General features: G+C 40.7%; 2 protein-coding genes across 5 annotated transcripts in view; one reads left to right on the plus strand and one right to left on the minus strand.

Annotated features, from left to right (window-relative positions):
* Positions 1-17,098, plus strand: part of Astn2 (astrotactin 2) — a 698,452-nt gene that overhangs the window by 628,996 nt on the left and 52,358 nt on the right. The gene's annotated exons all lie outside the window — the stretch shown is intronic.
* On the minus strand, positions 4,599-17,029 carry Trim32 (tripartite motif containing 32). The gene is made up of 2 exons (XM_015497692.2): positions 16,923-17,029; positions 4,599-7,699 (listed from the first exon to the last, which is right to left on the minus strand). Exon 2 carries the CDS (start codon positions 7,671-7,673, stop codon positions 5,658-5,660), a length of 2,016 nt encoding a protein of 671 aa, XP_015353178.1. The 5' UTR covers positions 7,674-7,699; positions 16,923-17,029; the 3' UTR covers positions 4,599-5,657.

Below are 17,098 nucleotides of genomic sequence, written 5' to 3' on the forward strand. Positions count from 1 at the left end.
GCTGGGTCAAATGGTGGCTCCATTCCCAGCTTTCCAAGAAATCTCCATACTGCTTTCCAAATTGGCTGCACCAATCTGCAGTCCCACCAGCAATGTACAAGTGTACCCTTTTCCCCACATCCTCGCCAGCACTACTTGTTGTTTGACTTCCTAATGGCTGCCAATCTTACTGGAGTGAGATGGTATCTTAGGGTGGTTTTGATTTGCATTTCTCTGACAGCTAGAGATGGTGAGCATTTTTTCATGTACTTGTTGAATGACTGTATGTCCTCCTCTGAGAAGTGTCTGTTCAGGTCCTTGGCCCATTTGTTGATTGGGTTGTTCTCTTATTGTCTAATTTTTTGAGTTCTTTACATATCTTATCTCTGCAGCCAGACCACAGCTATCTGACTTGTAAGATTTACAGCCGATTCATCTTTCCATCCTTTATTCATATAAGCATTGCTAATAATAAACAGATGGCTTACATGTGTTTAATCAGTAAAAAACAGAATCTCAGATATTACTTTTTTTCTGTGAATATGCAATGCCATTATAGTTATAAACAAGATTACTGGGTAAATCACCAGAAAATCCTGATTTTACCTGTAGAGAATACATGCTTTTAACTTATACAGATTCTTCATGTTTTCAATGAGGATTTCAGTTGAGTCACAAAAATGAGGTGGCTTTCAGATAAATGTTTACTCATTTCAAAAATGCCTTGTAGCCTGCAGAGTGTTTTGTATCATCTCTTGACAATAGTGCAGTGAAGTGTGAGACAATCCTATTACCAATGAGGAAACTGAGGTTGAAAGGCTAAACAACTTAATGGTCACAGAGGTAAAATAAGTCAAGGGAGTAGGCCTAATTCAGGACCCCCTGCTTCTAAAATCCAAGTTTCTACCACCACGATTTATTAATTCTACCTAACAATAAGATGTGTGACTTATTTTTGTCATTATTTTATAATTACTTGAATTAATATTATAACATGGAGGAAAAAATCTTTTCAGGCTATCCATCTATGTGAATAGCTAAACACGCACATTTATAAGCTTAAATATTTTTTTCTCTTTACATATTTACATAGATATGCATTTTTATATACTCTTAAAAATTCTGATTCCATTTACCTCTCAATTGCTTATCAAATAATTAGACTTTAGGTTCCATGTGTAGTTTTCCTAGCAGGATACATAGCTATGAATGAGCTTTCCCTCTGTCCCTCCAGCAATCCAAATCTTCTTCCAATGGGCTTTTTAATTAAGCCAGGCAGTGCTGGACATGCTGTGGCACCCACCAATATAGGTCTGAGATCTCCCCCCAGCATTTACCTGAAGAATGTGTATCAGATGGTCATGAAGTATAGGAAGACTTTTTCCTCTAAAATTGAAATCACATTTTCTAAATTAGGTACTTTTACATATACTATCCTACTAATTCTTTCAATTCTCACATCTTCAACCTTTTAAAATGTAAACTGTGCAGGTAGAGTGGTGCACAACTGTAATCCCAGCTACCTGGGAAATTGATGCAGGAGGATCCAAGTTTGAGGCCAGCATCTCCAACTTAGAGAGACTATTTCAAAATTAAAAACAAAATTTACACCCCCATCTTCTCCCAAACAAAACAGGCTGGGAATGTAACTCAGTGGTAGAGCTACCCTGGGTTCAAGTCCCAATACTGGCAAATAAATAAATAAATAAATAATTGCCAACTGTCATATCCTTTACCAGATGAGAAAACTAGCTCAGCAAGGTAACAATTCCTAATAAGTATACAAAGTCACAACACTTAGAGAGGTAGTGGACCAAGGTGGGGTTGATTCCGAAGTATAGGTTTTTTCCTACTTATGTATACACAGTAATGTTATAACAAATATGCAAAAAGTTGGGTGAAAACTTAACCACAATTCATATTGGTGAACAATTAAAATCATAGAACTAGAAGAGATTTTAGTAATCTAGTTGAATATTCTTATTTTATAGATAGGAAACCGCTTCTCAGAGACATGGTAATGGCTAAAGTTTCCACAGCTAGCTAGTTAGAGAGGCACAGCTGCGATTCAGACAGAGGCCTAACTCCCAAGTTTCAGTGGTCCTCCCACTAGAATGCATTGCCAGTCTAGGAGCTGCCTCACTGACTTCACACATAAGACAGGGACCCATGAATATTAATGATATTGACAAGATAAAGCCATAGGTCTGGAGTCAAAATGTATATTTTTGCTAAGTAGCTTTCTACCTCATACTGCCCTGCTTGTAAAATTCATCCAAGCATCTGCTGTTTCATATCTGTAATTTGTTCTAAGATCCCTTGAGGGGCTGCACATCCTGAGAGTAAATCAGCATCCTAGTCACATGTAGGATAGAGATCTAAGTCTCACATCAGGCTCTGCCTTCTCTTTCCCTCCTATAGAGCCAAGTAGCACTCCACTTTTAAGAGGCCATTAATTAATACTAGATAAGAAATACAACTACTTAAGCATTACTTGCCTTAACCACAGAAATATGTAAAACTCAAGCCAAGTTTATTTGATTGGAACAATGAGAGTGTCCCTCTGTAGACTATCTCAGACTGCACCGCAATTGACCCTTGCAATCATTCAGACCCAGTCTCTGCACCTGGCTTTTGAAGAAGTTCAGAGCGACAGAACACTAGAGTTCAAATACTTTAGACAAGAAAGATAGTAGAATAATTTATGAAAAAGTAAATATATTAACATCATTTTTCAACATTTTAGGAAAGAAAAACAATAAGAAATGAGGGTGCATGGGCTACTATAGGCACTGAATAAAAATTGAACAAATCAATGTTCTAGTATTTTAAATTCTGTGAAATCATTCAGAATGACACAGGAAAGAAGGGGGTTAACCAACGTAAATCAATTGTTTGCCACTATTTTATATTCCTTTAAAAGGGCTTTTCTGAGACTCCCTCATTATTCAATGTAAGGGGGCTGCACTAGGAAGCCTCAGTATACACGGTCCAACAAGTCAGGTGGATAAATGAATGAATTAAACAACTGAGGAACACTATATACAAGCCACCATAATAGGTGCTGGTAGCAAGAGATTAATTAGATACTATTAATAATTAGACATATAGACAAATAATAGAAACACAGTGATTCATACAATACTAGAAAGATAAAACAACTAGTAGAAAGAAATAGGTGAACAGATTTACTTGGAGACTTGTGGGTAGGGGGAGGGTATACTGGAAAAAGGTTTTTGTTACCAAGTAGAAACTGAAAAGCAAAAAGGTAGGCATGAAGGAAATAACTGACTGGAGTGGCTGGACCGCCCCATGCCACAAGGCATTATTTAGAGCAATTCAGTTGAAGAAATTAATAACCACCACCATTTGTTGAACTGAACCATGCATTTGCACATCTGTTATCTCACACCTTTCCCGGAGGAAGCAGGGGTCATTTTTTCATTTTCTAGAAGAGGAAGTTAAGTGACTTGCCCAAGGCCACATGGCCAATAAGATGGAACTTCTGAAGATTAGCATTGCTGTAGTTCAGTGGTGTTCAGAAAGTATTCTGTAGGTTCCCAAGAGTTTTGCAATAGTAGCACAGGTGTGATCAGGGTTGAGGAGAAAGTAGCCAGTTCTCCATTTCCACAAACCTGCATCAACCAGAGCAGCTGCTCTTTGATCTATTTTATGGGACACAAAAGACTTTATTTGGTACTGCTGCATTAAATAAAACCCACAACTACCTAATTGAGAAAATAGTTTCTGAGGCATACTCTGCAATTTAGTCAACATGGCAGATAATTAACTGTACTTCACACAGCCTAAAATATTCACTTCAAAGAAGAAACAAAAACATTCAGACTGCACTTTGAATCAGCAGATACCCTCTTTACTTGAGGGCCAAGGAATCATTGTGATTGAGAGATGGCAACTGAAGTAGATGAAGAATGCCATCAAGTGACAGTACTTCCTTCCAAAAGTACAGGCAGCTGGAGTATTGCTGGTCTTGTTTACCTCAGGCCAGCCCACAATGTTATATGCATCTTTCTGCTACAAACCATGTGGCAAAAGCCTCACCAGTGTTACTGCCTCAGCAAGTCCCCCACTGATGGCAAAGACAGAGCTCCTGCTGCTGGGTGCTACCACAGATAAAACGGCTCTAATAACTAATAGTTGCTTGTGATGCACTTTTAATTGAATCAATTTCCTCATAATTACACAATCTTTGAAAACTGGATGCAATTTCATCATGGGGCTTTTTCCAGGTGAAAAGTGAAAGACAAACTAGTTCAACACTTTACCTCTTTCCCTGTCTTTTGTGGAATCTCATCACAAATTCTCTCACCTTTGGTCATCTTAAAGGCATAAGACTTTCTCTGTTTTTGAACTGAAATTAAAGAAACAAGGTGGAGGCTCAGTTTTGAATAGGGTGTTTATGACTGACACCTTGGCAGTGGGTTCCCATGTACATGGGAGTGAGATTTGGATTCTCTTTACATAATGATGCTTTTGGCTGAATTTTGACCTGGGTAGATTCCTGTGATCTCAAAGAACTGTCAAATCAGCATAGCACAAATTATCCCTTTCCTTGTACCCAAATCCCATAATTAATTAAAAGACATGAACAACAGTGATGAAGAAAGTTATCAATTATTTAATGCCTGATAGAAGAATGGAAATAAATTCTGAAGCCAAACAATATACACTCACTGGAGAAAAATACAGAGTAACTATCCAACAGTTCTGATGTTTGTTTTAGTAATGAAAATGGATGTGTCCACCTCCCTGCTTTATTGGCCCTGGCCTGTGTTGTACAGTTTCTCATACGACTCAGCACAGTTCAGTGGAAAGAGGAAAAAAAAAAAAAAAAAGCCCCAAAGGCTATTAAGTTTGCAGACTACATTAGCATTTCTCTTTGCTTATTCCTGTCTTCCTATGCTGTGGTGTAATTCCAATCCTTTAAAAGGCAAGCAATTTTCAGGCTGAAGTCTTCAACACCAACCAACTAGAGTCAGTCCATTCTCTGGCACATCTGCAATGGAGACCAACCTAAGATGACACAAATTCCTCAGCCAAGAGGTACTGCTTCCCCTAAGAGACTGTGTTCTCTCTCCCTTGGTGGCACTTAATGAATGTGCTTTCGCACTGGTGAAGGTGATCAAACCTGGAACATCATGCTACAGGGATGCGATGTCTGAAATGTCACTGAAATGTGGAGCAGATCCAATTGGAGCATGCACCCAGAATGCAACCAGAGTTGAAGAGAAAGTATCATAGATGAAGCACATTATAATAGGAAGGAAACAATGAACCACGGAAGGACATCAAAACCCAAAGAAATCAACAAGGATTTAAGCAGGGGGGCAAATTTCAAACACAGGGGCAAAAGCCTAAAGTGGCTCTGTACTGAAGCCTTAGAAGTGCCTAATTTCTAATCAAACATCAGCTAACACCATCATGTGTTCTATTTGGGGAAATGCATCTGTTAAAGCTCTAAATTTAGGTAGGGGGTAGGGATATGGTGTGGAGAGGGGAATAACAAACACTAAAAAACAGAACTTCTAAAATGCTAGAACAACCCAGCTGGAATCAGTATGTAGGCCAAGTCTACTCTATAATACTGCCAACAACCAAGGAAGGACTAAGGGAAGGAAAATTGGCTGGGAGCAGAAGAAACTGGTATTTCTCATCCTCTAAGGGGTGGAATATCTTCTTAGATGGTAGCTGTAGATCTTGATGCAATGATCCCAACAGTCCAAGACCAATAGCTGTCCCTTAGGAGTGAGGGCAATGCCCACTGGACAGGTGAGCCCTTCTCGAATAAGGACACTATAGCCCCCACCCTTAGGAAAATGGAGAATTTCCTTGCGACTACTATCAGCCACGATGAGGTCACCACGGGCATCCACACACATGCCAGCAATGCAGCGGAAATCCTCATTCTCCGAGAAGAAATGGCTAATCTGGCGACCCAGCTGCCCATCAGGACCCACTGAACCGATGGAGAAACCACCCTCTAAGTGGTGCTCATTCTGCCTATTTTCCAGATTGAGGCCCAAGCCCTGGGTGAAGTAGACGGTGCCTTCAGCATCACAGGTGACAAACTTGGGTCGCACAGCACTGCAGAGACAGCTGTATTTGACCACTCCTGCTCCTCGGTCAACAGTAAAACACCAGAGTTTTCCACCTTCCACATCAGTTACCACGAACTGGCCAGATGGCAAGGCTGTGATGCCCCATGGTTTACTCAGCTGGCTCCTGTGACAGGCCACGCAGTGGCCATCCAAGGTATATACCTTGAGGGAGTTGTCATAGCTGTCAGTCACCCCAATGAGACCATGGCAGTTCATGGCCACAGAGAGAGGAGTAAGATTGGGCAAATCAGCCCCAAGGAAGCTTAGCACGAAGCTATCAATGCCACTGGGGCTGCGGCGTATCTCTTTCAAAAAACCTTTGCGAGTAAAGACTTGTATACGGCAGTTGCCACGGTCAGCAACCAGCACCTCACCTTGACTGGTCACGTAGAGACTGACTGGAAGATTGAACATGCCTGGAGTGCTGCCTTTGGCTCCCATCTTCTTGAGAAAGAGGCACTGCTGGATACTGGCGGCCGCCTCAGAACTCCGCTGTTTAGCAGGCGAGGCTCTGGGGCTGGCAACCACTTCCTCGGGGCTCATGTCCATCTCTCTAAATGTAACAGAGGGAGAGGCAGCAGAGGCTGCAGCCTCCATGGCCCAGGAATCTTCCATGTTAACTGTCCGGGGCTTCTTAACAGCTTGCCCAATTTGGAGGGGGCCAACATGACCTACCTTAAGGAGCTCCACATCTTGCAGGGTGAGCTCCCGGGGCAAGCTGGCAGTGAGCTCTGGCTCCTCCTCATCAGCTGTCTCCTCTAGTAGGGCTACGTCAGCCTGCTTGATCTTGGCCAGAAAATAGTCACAGCGAGACACAGCCTGCACCTCTGCAATGTTAAGCAGGTAACTCTGCTCCTCTACCACTTGACTATTACACTTCTCAACTTCAGCCAAAGAGCCTGTGAAGAACTTCCGAGAGCGAGCCAACTCCTCCTGGACCCTGCGTTCCTCATGCCCATACTCCTGGAGGACTGCTTTATACCTTGCCTGAAGGTCCTTGGAGACACCTTCCAAAGCTACCTTCCGCCGCTGCAGCTCCCCCATAAGCTCCCGCAGACGTGTCAACTTTTCTCCAAAGTCCCGCCGCCGTTCCTCAGCTGCCTCTTTGACAGGGAGTGTACAGTGGCTGGGAGGCTGGTGGTCTGCCTCCCGGCAGGGCTCACACAACACCAAACTGCAGCTCCTACAGAACTGCCGGGGCAGCCGCCGCCCACAGGACCGGCACATGAGCAGCCCCACAGCCTCGCTGAGCCCAGCTGTGTCAATGATCTTCAGCACTGTCAGGTTGTCTGTGAGCTGAGTCAGGCTGGTTATGCGGGTAATCTTGCTGCAAAAGGGACAGCGAACCCCATTGATGCTACTAGCTAGTAGCTTTTCCAAGCACTGGCGGCAGATGGTATGGCCACAGTGCAAGAGCTTGGGCCGTAGCTGCTCTTCTGTGAAGGACTCCATACAGATGGGGCATTCTAGCACTTCACGGAGGGCATCCAGGTTCAGGTGAGAAGCTGCTGCTGAAGCCATTGCTCTTCTTTGAAGGATCCTACTAGCACAGCCCAGAACTGAACAGCTTAGCATTCATGCCACAGAGAGCCGGACTCCTGCTACACAGAAAAAGAAACCATTATTCATTTTCCATTGCTTATATAAACTAATCCAGTTAAGAAACATTGAGAACAGCGACAGTCAGTCAGTCATTCACTTATTTAACAAATATTTTATTGAGGTCTATCATGTGTCAGGTGTTGACTACACATAGGGAAACAAAGCAGCCAAAGCTTCACACAGTAGGCAGGAATCCAACAAGTAACCTAACTCCCCAAGCAGTTTCATTAACACTCGCCTGCAAAATATGTCACAATGCTGTTTCCCTTGCAGTTATTGTAAGGGTTAAATAACATAATGAACAAGATGCCCTTGGCACAGAAACTGGCATGTAGTACACTAGTAATAAATGCTAGTGATTAACTTTATAAATAGTGAAGTTTACAACTTACAATTTATACTAGGAGAAAAGCACAGAAAAATATGTTCAGAAAAAGGAATATATGACAGGAGGGTCCATGAAATAGTCTATGTGCATGGAGTGATAGATTTATCTAAAGGAATTGGGGAAGGCTGCCCAGCAGTACCATTCCTAAGAAATGTCATGAAAGCAATGAGTCAATGAGAGACCAAGATATTTTAGGCAAAGAACACTGGCTTGAGCAAAAAACTGTGGAAGTCTTATTGTGTCATAGAGTGTATTGTGTCATGTTTGGGGACCTAGGAATCATCCAGGGAAATAGAACACTCTCATCATTAGTTTTAGGTGATCTTCAAAACATCAGACCAGAAAATACATGTCTTCCATTCATCTCTTCTCCAACTACTCACCTACATACCCATCTTAGACTAGGTATCATGTACTATACTCAACACTGGGGTTTTCACGGTATGTATAACTAAGTTTGACAGTGGTTAAGATGGATTCATTCTAAAATGAAGGGAAACAGAATTTTCTGAGTGGAAATGGAACTTGATATGGGCACAGAAGAATGCAGAGAAATGTGAAGATGGAAAGGGGCACAACAGCCTTTATTAAAGTTATAAAGTGGGGGAGGATACAAGAAGTTTTGTGTATTGGAAAGAAAACAGAACACTAGTCTCTCCATGCTTTATTTTCCTTACCTGTAAAACAGAAATAATACTGCAAGGTTAAGGTAAGGAATAAAAAATAATATATGTAGGACATTGAACAGTAAGGTGTGGCTTTGCATCAGAAAAATCTTAAAGTTTTCTTTTTTCTCAACCTTAGGTTAAAATTATGGGAGCATATGGGAGAAACAGAGTAAAGAGTTTGGAAAATAATTATAAAAGGTCTTTAGAATCCATATGTGCTTTTTGAAATTTCTTTTGAAGGGCAGGTTGAAGCAACAAAAGCTGGAATGAAGTGAGAAATAAAAAATCAGAGAAACTAGTTTGGAAACTATAGCTAAATAGCCTGGGTGAGGTATTAGGGAGTCTGAACTAAGGAGCAGGTAGAAATGGAGAGAATATATATCTGAGCACTATTCAGAAGTGTAATCAGTAAAATCTGAAAATCAGTGGGTTATGGTAGAAGAGGCAGGGCAGGGGGTCTGGGAGGAGAGCAATGAGCTAAGATGGCTAAATAGTCAAGCCCAGATGATTTTTAAAAATAGTAGCTCCTTATCAAGACAGATAATTTCTAGTTTGGAATACCCACTGCTTTACTCAGTACATATTATGAACACTCCCATCTTCCTTGATACTATATATGCTCATGAAGCAGACTTCAAGAAATCTCAGTGCTCTGCAGCCTTATATCACTGCCAGCTTATACCCAAAATTAGAATGAATATATCTAGCAAGGTAAGGCACGTGGATAAATACAGCCTTTCTTAAATGCAAATCCTACAGCTGCACCTGTGCAGTCTTGTGACATGCAGATGGTCAATTGTCAAGGGAGGAGGAGGAGGAGGAGGAGGAGGAGGAGGAGGAAACTGCAGCTCCTACAGAACTGCCGGGGCAGCCGCCGCCAAGTTAGTTTAATTTTAAGGATAGTGAAGCCAGCTCATAAAAATCTTTGCCCACCTCATCAACATTCTCCAGGCACATAGAAGGGAAGTCAATGTAGACCAAGAGATTACAACAAATTTCCATCATATTTAACTTAGCTTTGAAATGCAATCTGACAGAGCAGGAGATATGCAATTTATCTAAGGTCAGTGCTACTTTCTTGATATTCCTAGTACTATAAGAGATTTCATCTAGTTCCTACTATGTGTTAGATACGATGTCAGGAGTTTCATATGCTTAATCTCATTTAATCCTCATAATCACAGTATTTTTATTATCCTATTTTACAGAGAAGAAAGCTAAAGTTCAGAAAAACTAGCTCAAGATCATACAGCTTAAACATGATGGGACCTTACAGAGTAGATATCTTTACTTTTGTGTTTAACACAGCATTACTTCCAAGCTTTTTTCGTTTTTTTTTTAAATATTTTTTTTTTAGTTGTAGATGGACAAAATATCTATTTATTTACTTATTTTTATGTGGTGCTGAGGATCAAACCCAGTCCCTCACACATGCGAGATAAGCGCTCTACCACTGAGCCACAACCCCAGCCCCTTTGTTTGTTTTTTTAATAATCATGTAACATTTACTAACAACTGTCCTCTAGACTGAGCTGGGAAATGTTGCCTTATAACACATAATTTTCTTCTTAATAAAGAAGGAACAATAATATAGGTATGAGATTCAGCTGCTATAGAGTAAGTTAGATTGATTAGCTGAGTGTCCCACTCCCATTCATCAGCCTTACAACCTATTATGACACAAATCCATAGCTCAACAAAATGACAAATTACTGCATCATGAGCCCAAGGGGCCACATGTGGATATCTGAATTTGTGGAGGTCGAATTCTTAAATGCTATGGGTCTGGGGACAATAATCTACAAATACAGATAGAAACCTCAAGTCAGGATCCACACAAACTATCTCAATGCTAAACTGATAGCTTCCTTCTCTCTTCTGTCATCTGGGACAACAGACTGGGGGCAACATTTGGTTTGGATCCAGACCATGTTACCTTACAATGTGCAGGGACATCTGTTCTTCCCAGAGCTGGCACTGCAGATCAGCTAATTAAAAAAGTCTGCCAGCTTGTAAAAGTACCAGCAAATTCTTCCTCTAGCTTTCTGGAATATCATACCACCTCCTTCAATTAAAAAGCTTTCTGCTTCCCTATCTAAGCCATCACCTTTAAAAACGGAATTTACTATGCCCACATCCATACCCCAAATTATCTAAACTATCTACTATCTCTAAGGATGTCAGAAATCCCTGCCCTGCAGCTGCCATGCTTTTCCAGGGAAACACAAGTTACCATCACTGGAGCATCAGGTATGGAGAGCCTCAGATCTGGAAAAAGCCTGGACAGCTGTTCCTACTTCAATGACCTGGGAATACAACATTCAGAAAGTTCTCAGCCTGAAATGTAACTTAGAAACAGGCAGATATAGTCTCATTCCTCCAGATGGACACATCTGGTCATTACTATTAAAATTGAGAAGGACTATATGGAAGCTCAATTTGACATCAGTTTCCCTGAAAAGACTATAAAAGGAATTATCATCTCAAGTCTTTATGCTGCCCATTTTCTGCCAGCTAAAACATGTGACCAACCAGAATGAAACCCTACCATGTTCTTTATGATCTTGTCTGCCTTCATAATCCATTGAACACATTTCCTAGCAGGCACTTTGTACAACCTTACAAAGTCTTAACGTGTCGCTTGATCTAACCTCAGCTTATCCCCACCCCTTACCCTCTTGATGTAATTATTTATGTTGCACATCTCACACTTTTACTAGCATATCTCTTTGGCTCCTGAGAAGACTTCCCTTAAGCTATGTCTGCTCTTAAGACTTAGGAAAATTCTGTACTTATATCCCAGCCTAGTCTAATATCATGTGGCACCACTAGGTTTTCCCCAGTCCATGAAGTAAATAGAAAAAGCAAAAAGTAAACAGAACAAAACAAAAAAAGAAACAAAACAAACCACAAACCCCGGAGGTCAGACAGAACTGGATAACAGCACTGTCATTTACAAGTTGTGGGACAGTGGCAAGTTATTTATCCTCTTGACTTGTTTTCGTAGTTCATAAAAAGATTCCTGTGATGACTAGGAATACTGCATATGAAGTACTTAACCTGATATGCAATAAAAGAATGCTATTTACCATATATTTAATAACAATCAAAACAGCATTAACAATAACCAGTACTAGTATTAACAAAGAATTTTGAAAGGATGAAGAATTGTGGAATGTAAGACACAAAGATTAATAAAAGGACTGGTCAGCTTTGGAGGGATTTGACTGAGAATGCTGGATATCCAGGCTAGGAACTAATGAGTAAATGAATTCACATCTTCTTGTGACCAAAAAACAAACTGCTTCCATTCCTCCTAGCATAGACCAAACATGAAATACTAGAATTAGTAGTAATCTCAAAGAGTAACATAAATGAGGAAACTGAGATGAGGAGAAGGAAATTAATAATTAGTACATCTTAGGGCAGAACTAGCACTAAAAGGAAGGAGCTAAAAATAAGCATTATTACAGATTAAGGAAGTGGGCTAAAAAATCAGGCATTCTGGCTTTGAATCCCAGCTCTAATACTTATTGTGGAGACTAGGGTAAGTTATTTAACTTCTCCTTTTTTTTTTTTTAGTTTTTTTATCCATGAAAAGGGGCTTTAGAATATAGTACCTCCTTCACAAGGTTATCATAAAAATTAAATGAGATTTATGTATGGAAAGCACTTAGTACAGTACTAAGCCAGCTGTGCAAAAAATAGCTTTTATTGTTATTAGTAGCAGTGACAACAGAAGCAGCAGCAACTGCCTGCCACTACCACCCAGCCTACAAGAAGAAATGAATAGGCCTTTTTCAATAGGCAGACTGTACCTAAGGCATCACACACATGATTTAAATAATAAAATTCTGAGCCTTCTTGGAGATTGTTTTTCTTGATTATACAATCAAAAGTCAGATGACCCAAGGTATCAAGTGTTCATCCAATGCTTGAGTTGTCTATCATGTGGTAGTTGTCTAGAGGTCTCCGTATCCTATATACATTATCAGCCTCTTGTAGGCTTAGACCATGCAAAACTGGAGATCCCTAGGCAATTCATTCAACACATTTTTCTGAGCACCTAAATTGAGTGCAGACCTATGCAAGCTTAGAAATACTCTTTTTTTTTTAGAAAAAAAGAAACAGAGTTTTCACCCAAAAACTAGACAATGTCTAAATACTATATTTCCTTTCACAAGACATAAAGTCTATTCTATGTTGTACTATTAACACACTCCTTTTTTTTGTAGTTTATGACATTTCCTTTTATGTCAGCTTTCTAAATTATATTTATTCCTCATACACTTTAACACAATGCTATTCAATTCCATAATTATCTCCATGCCACAATGGTCACATACTAGCAAGACTACAGTTACCACCTGATATTCACCTAATTATCTGTGTGGAAGAAAATTCCGATTAAATTTAGATTACTCAGGGCATTCAGGGAACCTGGAAACAACTAAAATAAACTGAAAAGTAGGGGCTTTATATGTTTGTGAAAAAAGAAGCTTTCGCTAAACAAGTCAAGGATAGGTTAAATCAACAATAGGGTTTGCTGGAAAAAAAGACAGTCTGACCTTTGTTTCTGACTTTCTCAAAAACTGTCAGAGTTAAAAAGTATCCCTTGCTTGGGGTAATAGGTCTGGGTTCAATCCTCAGGAGCAAGGAAAAAAAAAAAAAAGGTCTCTTGCATCTTCTACAAATATTTTGGTAATACCTATGCTGCCAATCTGACTCAAAGAATACAAACAAGGGAAAAGTCAACAACCTTTTCTGAGGAAGGTCCAATTCAACTGAACCCATCCAACTCTTTCTTTTAGTTCCTTTCTTTTCATATGATACATGCTCATTTAATCATGAGGTCACCCCCACTCACCTTGATTAAAGGATTAAGAAGCAGACACTGGGAAAAGTACAACTGGTGATAGGAATTTGGATGATACTGACAAAGACCACATTAGGGTCATTCAAACCTGGGAAAACAACATTCCAGCTTTAACTTTGTTTTATAATTGCAATCTTTCGTGAAACAATTATTTATTGAATTTCAGGTAACTTTCCTATATAACTCTTATTTTCAAAACTATGTAAAGACTGTAATTTATTCCTCTTTATAAGTAAGGAAAACAGTGCTCCAAGAAAAGTAACCTGTCCAAGATCTCAAAGCCAGTTAAGTAGGAGATCAGGGACCCAAATACTCATGTGTAAACTCCCAGCCATAAAACCACATTGACTCAAATGATGTGTTACACTTCCCCAGCTGACTAGACTACCATTACCTCCAGGCAGAATCTGGCTGAAAGGTTGGCAAATGCATTTAGGAATGACTTAAATCTGATTGTTCGACCACAGAAAAAACAGAGGCAGGATCACATCAGTATATGGAAAATGGTTCACTTCAAGAGCCTTGTACTCAGCAACTAAGGAGGCTGAGGCAGGAGAATCAAAAGTTCAAGGCCAGTTTGGCAATTTAATGAGAACTTGTCTCAAACAATAAAAAGGGCTGGGGATGTGGCATAGTACACTCCTGGGTTTAATCCCCAGTACCAGAACAACAACAACAAACAGCTTATAAATGTTTGCTTCTAACTATTCTCCAGACATAGGCACAGGGCTCTTTTAATAAAACTAGTATAATCTAATTTAGGAGATGGATCTGGGCTTGCATCTCTGCTTAGCCACTTGTGTGTAGCCTAGTAAGTCATTTAAACCTATTAGTTTTCTAATTTACCAAAATAAGGAATAACAGATTATCAGCAAGATTGCTGGCCAGATTTACTGAGATAATGCACACACTAAGCACTTTATTTGTATTTTTAATAGATTGAGGCTGACAAGACAAGTGCTTGACCAAGGTCACACAGAAAATAAGCAGCAAAGCAGTTGTACTTCTAGCTTCTGATTCCAAGGCTTACTCAATTTTACATATTTTCGCTGGGGGTGGGCGTGGGTATTCCAGCAAAGTCTTGGCTCTCGGATCCAGTCCAGCTTTGTTCTAAACTGGCTTTGGCAATGCTGTAGCTAGTCTTGGAGCTGATAGAGCCAATGCTACTACTATTCTCTCCCAGAGGAAAGGAGCCGAAAAGAGATCATTGAGAACAGTAGTCACCCTCCTTTTCACCTGAGGCCCTGCAATGAGGTGTTTTTTCAAGCCAAGGGCCTCCAAACCTTATTGTGTAGTCCCTTGCAAGTCTTTTTCTTTGCTATCCTCAAGCACCTCCCTTTATCTATTCAAGGTCCAGGTCTAACAGCAAACCAAGAACAAAGTAGAGGGTTCCTCCCTACTTAATCTGGAGAGATTTACCCACCTTTAGAGTTTACTAACTGAGCAATCCTCCTTTTCAATAAAGGAGAATGGGCTTAGAAAATAAGACTAAGGAAAGAGGGAATATACGAAGTTACAGGAATGGCTTAACTCTGCTATTCCTACCTATGGACACTGGACAAGTCACTTCTTAAACCTTAGTTTCCTCATATGTAAAACTGTGTACAGCAGAGATTACTTAGAAGAGTTGTTATGAAAACTAAGCAAGAAAGTACATATAAGAACTAAAAATTAATAAATTTGGAGTACCATGTATCAGACACTGGGCACCCTAATTTACTTCACTAAATCCTCACAAAAATCTTATGGCATAAATCCTGTCATTCACCCCATTTTACTGAAAACCTCTGAGTGCCTTTACTCTTTAAGTCATTCAAAACCACAAAGTCAGGAAGAAATAGGGCCAACATTTGAACCCAGAATATTTGACTTCAGAACAAGGTTCCTCAATTTTAGGACTATATTTTGGACCATATAATGCTTACTTTGTGGGGGCCATTTAACAGTATCTCTTGTGTCTACCACTAGAGGCCAATAGTATCCCCATCCCACTATGACAACTAAAAAATGTTTCCATACATTGCCTCTGAGTAACCAAATCACCCTGGTAAAAAAAATCACTGCTTTATAACATGGCATAGGGCTAAATGCTCTTCAATACATGATTTTTCCTTTGTTTCTCTTCCAGCCCAAAAAACCTCATTCACAGAGCCACTGCCTCTTTAAACTAGAATAGACCTTTTGGGATTAACAGATTGAGATAATAGTCCACTCAATTCCCTAGAGATCTCATACATCTACTATAATTGCTTGGGGGTACAGAGAAAGGAAAGGATAGTTTCCCTGCTTCACCCCTCACCCTTGACTACTCTTCTTCCCCAAAGTCTTAACACTTTCAGCAATGGAGTAGTCAGATGGAGTCTCAGTGTCTCAGGATAAGAGGTCTCAATAGAGGAAGATTCTGTCCACACCCGCCTTCAGGGAATATCACATTCAGGTTCTCTGAAGACTTATGACTTTATTTCTGAACCCATGACTATGCAAAACTTCATACATATACACTCATATATAGTTTCACAGGTTACTTTTAAGTCCTTGGTTAGCCAGAACTCCACCTCCCATGAGAGACTTCAGAATTCCTTTAGTAGTCTAAGATACCAACCCACAAATCTCCCCAGAGGCCTTTAATTCTATAGCCCAGTTACAACATCCCCACCCCAGCATTCAATCCTCTCCAAATCCTGTTCCCAACTCACAATATAGAATTTCAACCTTTTGCACTGTACATTGCAACCTTGCAAACCTCATGAATTATTCACTCATGTGCCCTAAATCCCTCTGACATATTCTTTAATCCCTGTTTCCAAATCTCTGTAGCCTTCAACCTTTCTTCTCAGCTCAACACCCCAATCCTGCACCTCAAATTTCCTCCCTCCTTCAATCTGAGCGCTCAACTCCATCAGGAACAGTGCAGCCCGCAAACCATACTCCTCCTTCTTTCATTGACCCTGCCTCACGTGCTGCTTTCAAACCTTAGCCAGGTCTTTTGCTACATCATAGATCCTGCTTCTTACAGATTCCCCCAGGAACTCACCCCTCGATCTCTCCCAGACCCTAATCCGGAAATTCCTTTCTCTTTAGCAAGGATCTCCCTAGACCTGCTTCCTCTGATCTTAGACCTTGCCCCCTACCCCGCAAACGCCTAGCGCTCCTACATTCCCTCGAATCTCATCAAGGCTCCCCAGTTCCTTCACGTTTCTAAAATTCTGCACCCAGATCCTCTGGGGGCCTCAGACTCCCTCCCATCACCCAGATGCTGCACCCGTCTGTCTTCGGGGCCCCCACATTACCTCATACCTCCTGAGACCGAGACGCTGCGACTGCGAATCTTCGCAGAACCACTCGCTCCCCTCCCCCAGCTGCATCTCCTGCGATTCTCGCCCCAATCCCTCCCGAGCCTGCTCCTCAAAGCCCCACCCCCACCCTGTCCTGCCTCTCGGATCCATTCCCCAGACCCTGCCACTGG

Source organism: Marmota marmota, unplaced genomic scaffold (assembly GCF_001458135.2).
Source record: "Marmota marmota marmota unplaced genomic scaffold, marMar, whole genome shotgun sequence".
In the NCBI taxonomy this organism is placed as follows: Eukaryota; Metazoa; Chordata; class Mammalia; order Rodentia; family Sciuridae; genus Marmota; species Marmota marmota.

Excerpts from the sequence above, each read along its gene's own strand:
- Trim32 (XM_015497692.2), bottom strand. The coding sequence starts at position 7,673 with ATGCTAAGCTGTTCAGTTCTGGGCTGTGCTAGTAGGATCCTTCAAAGA.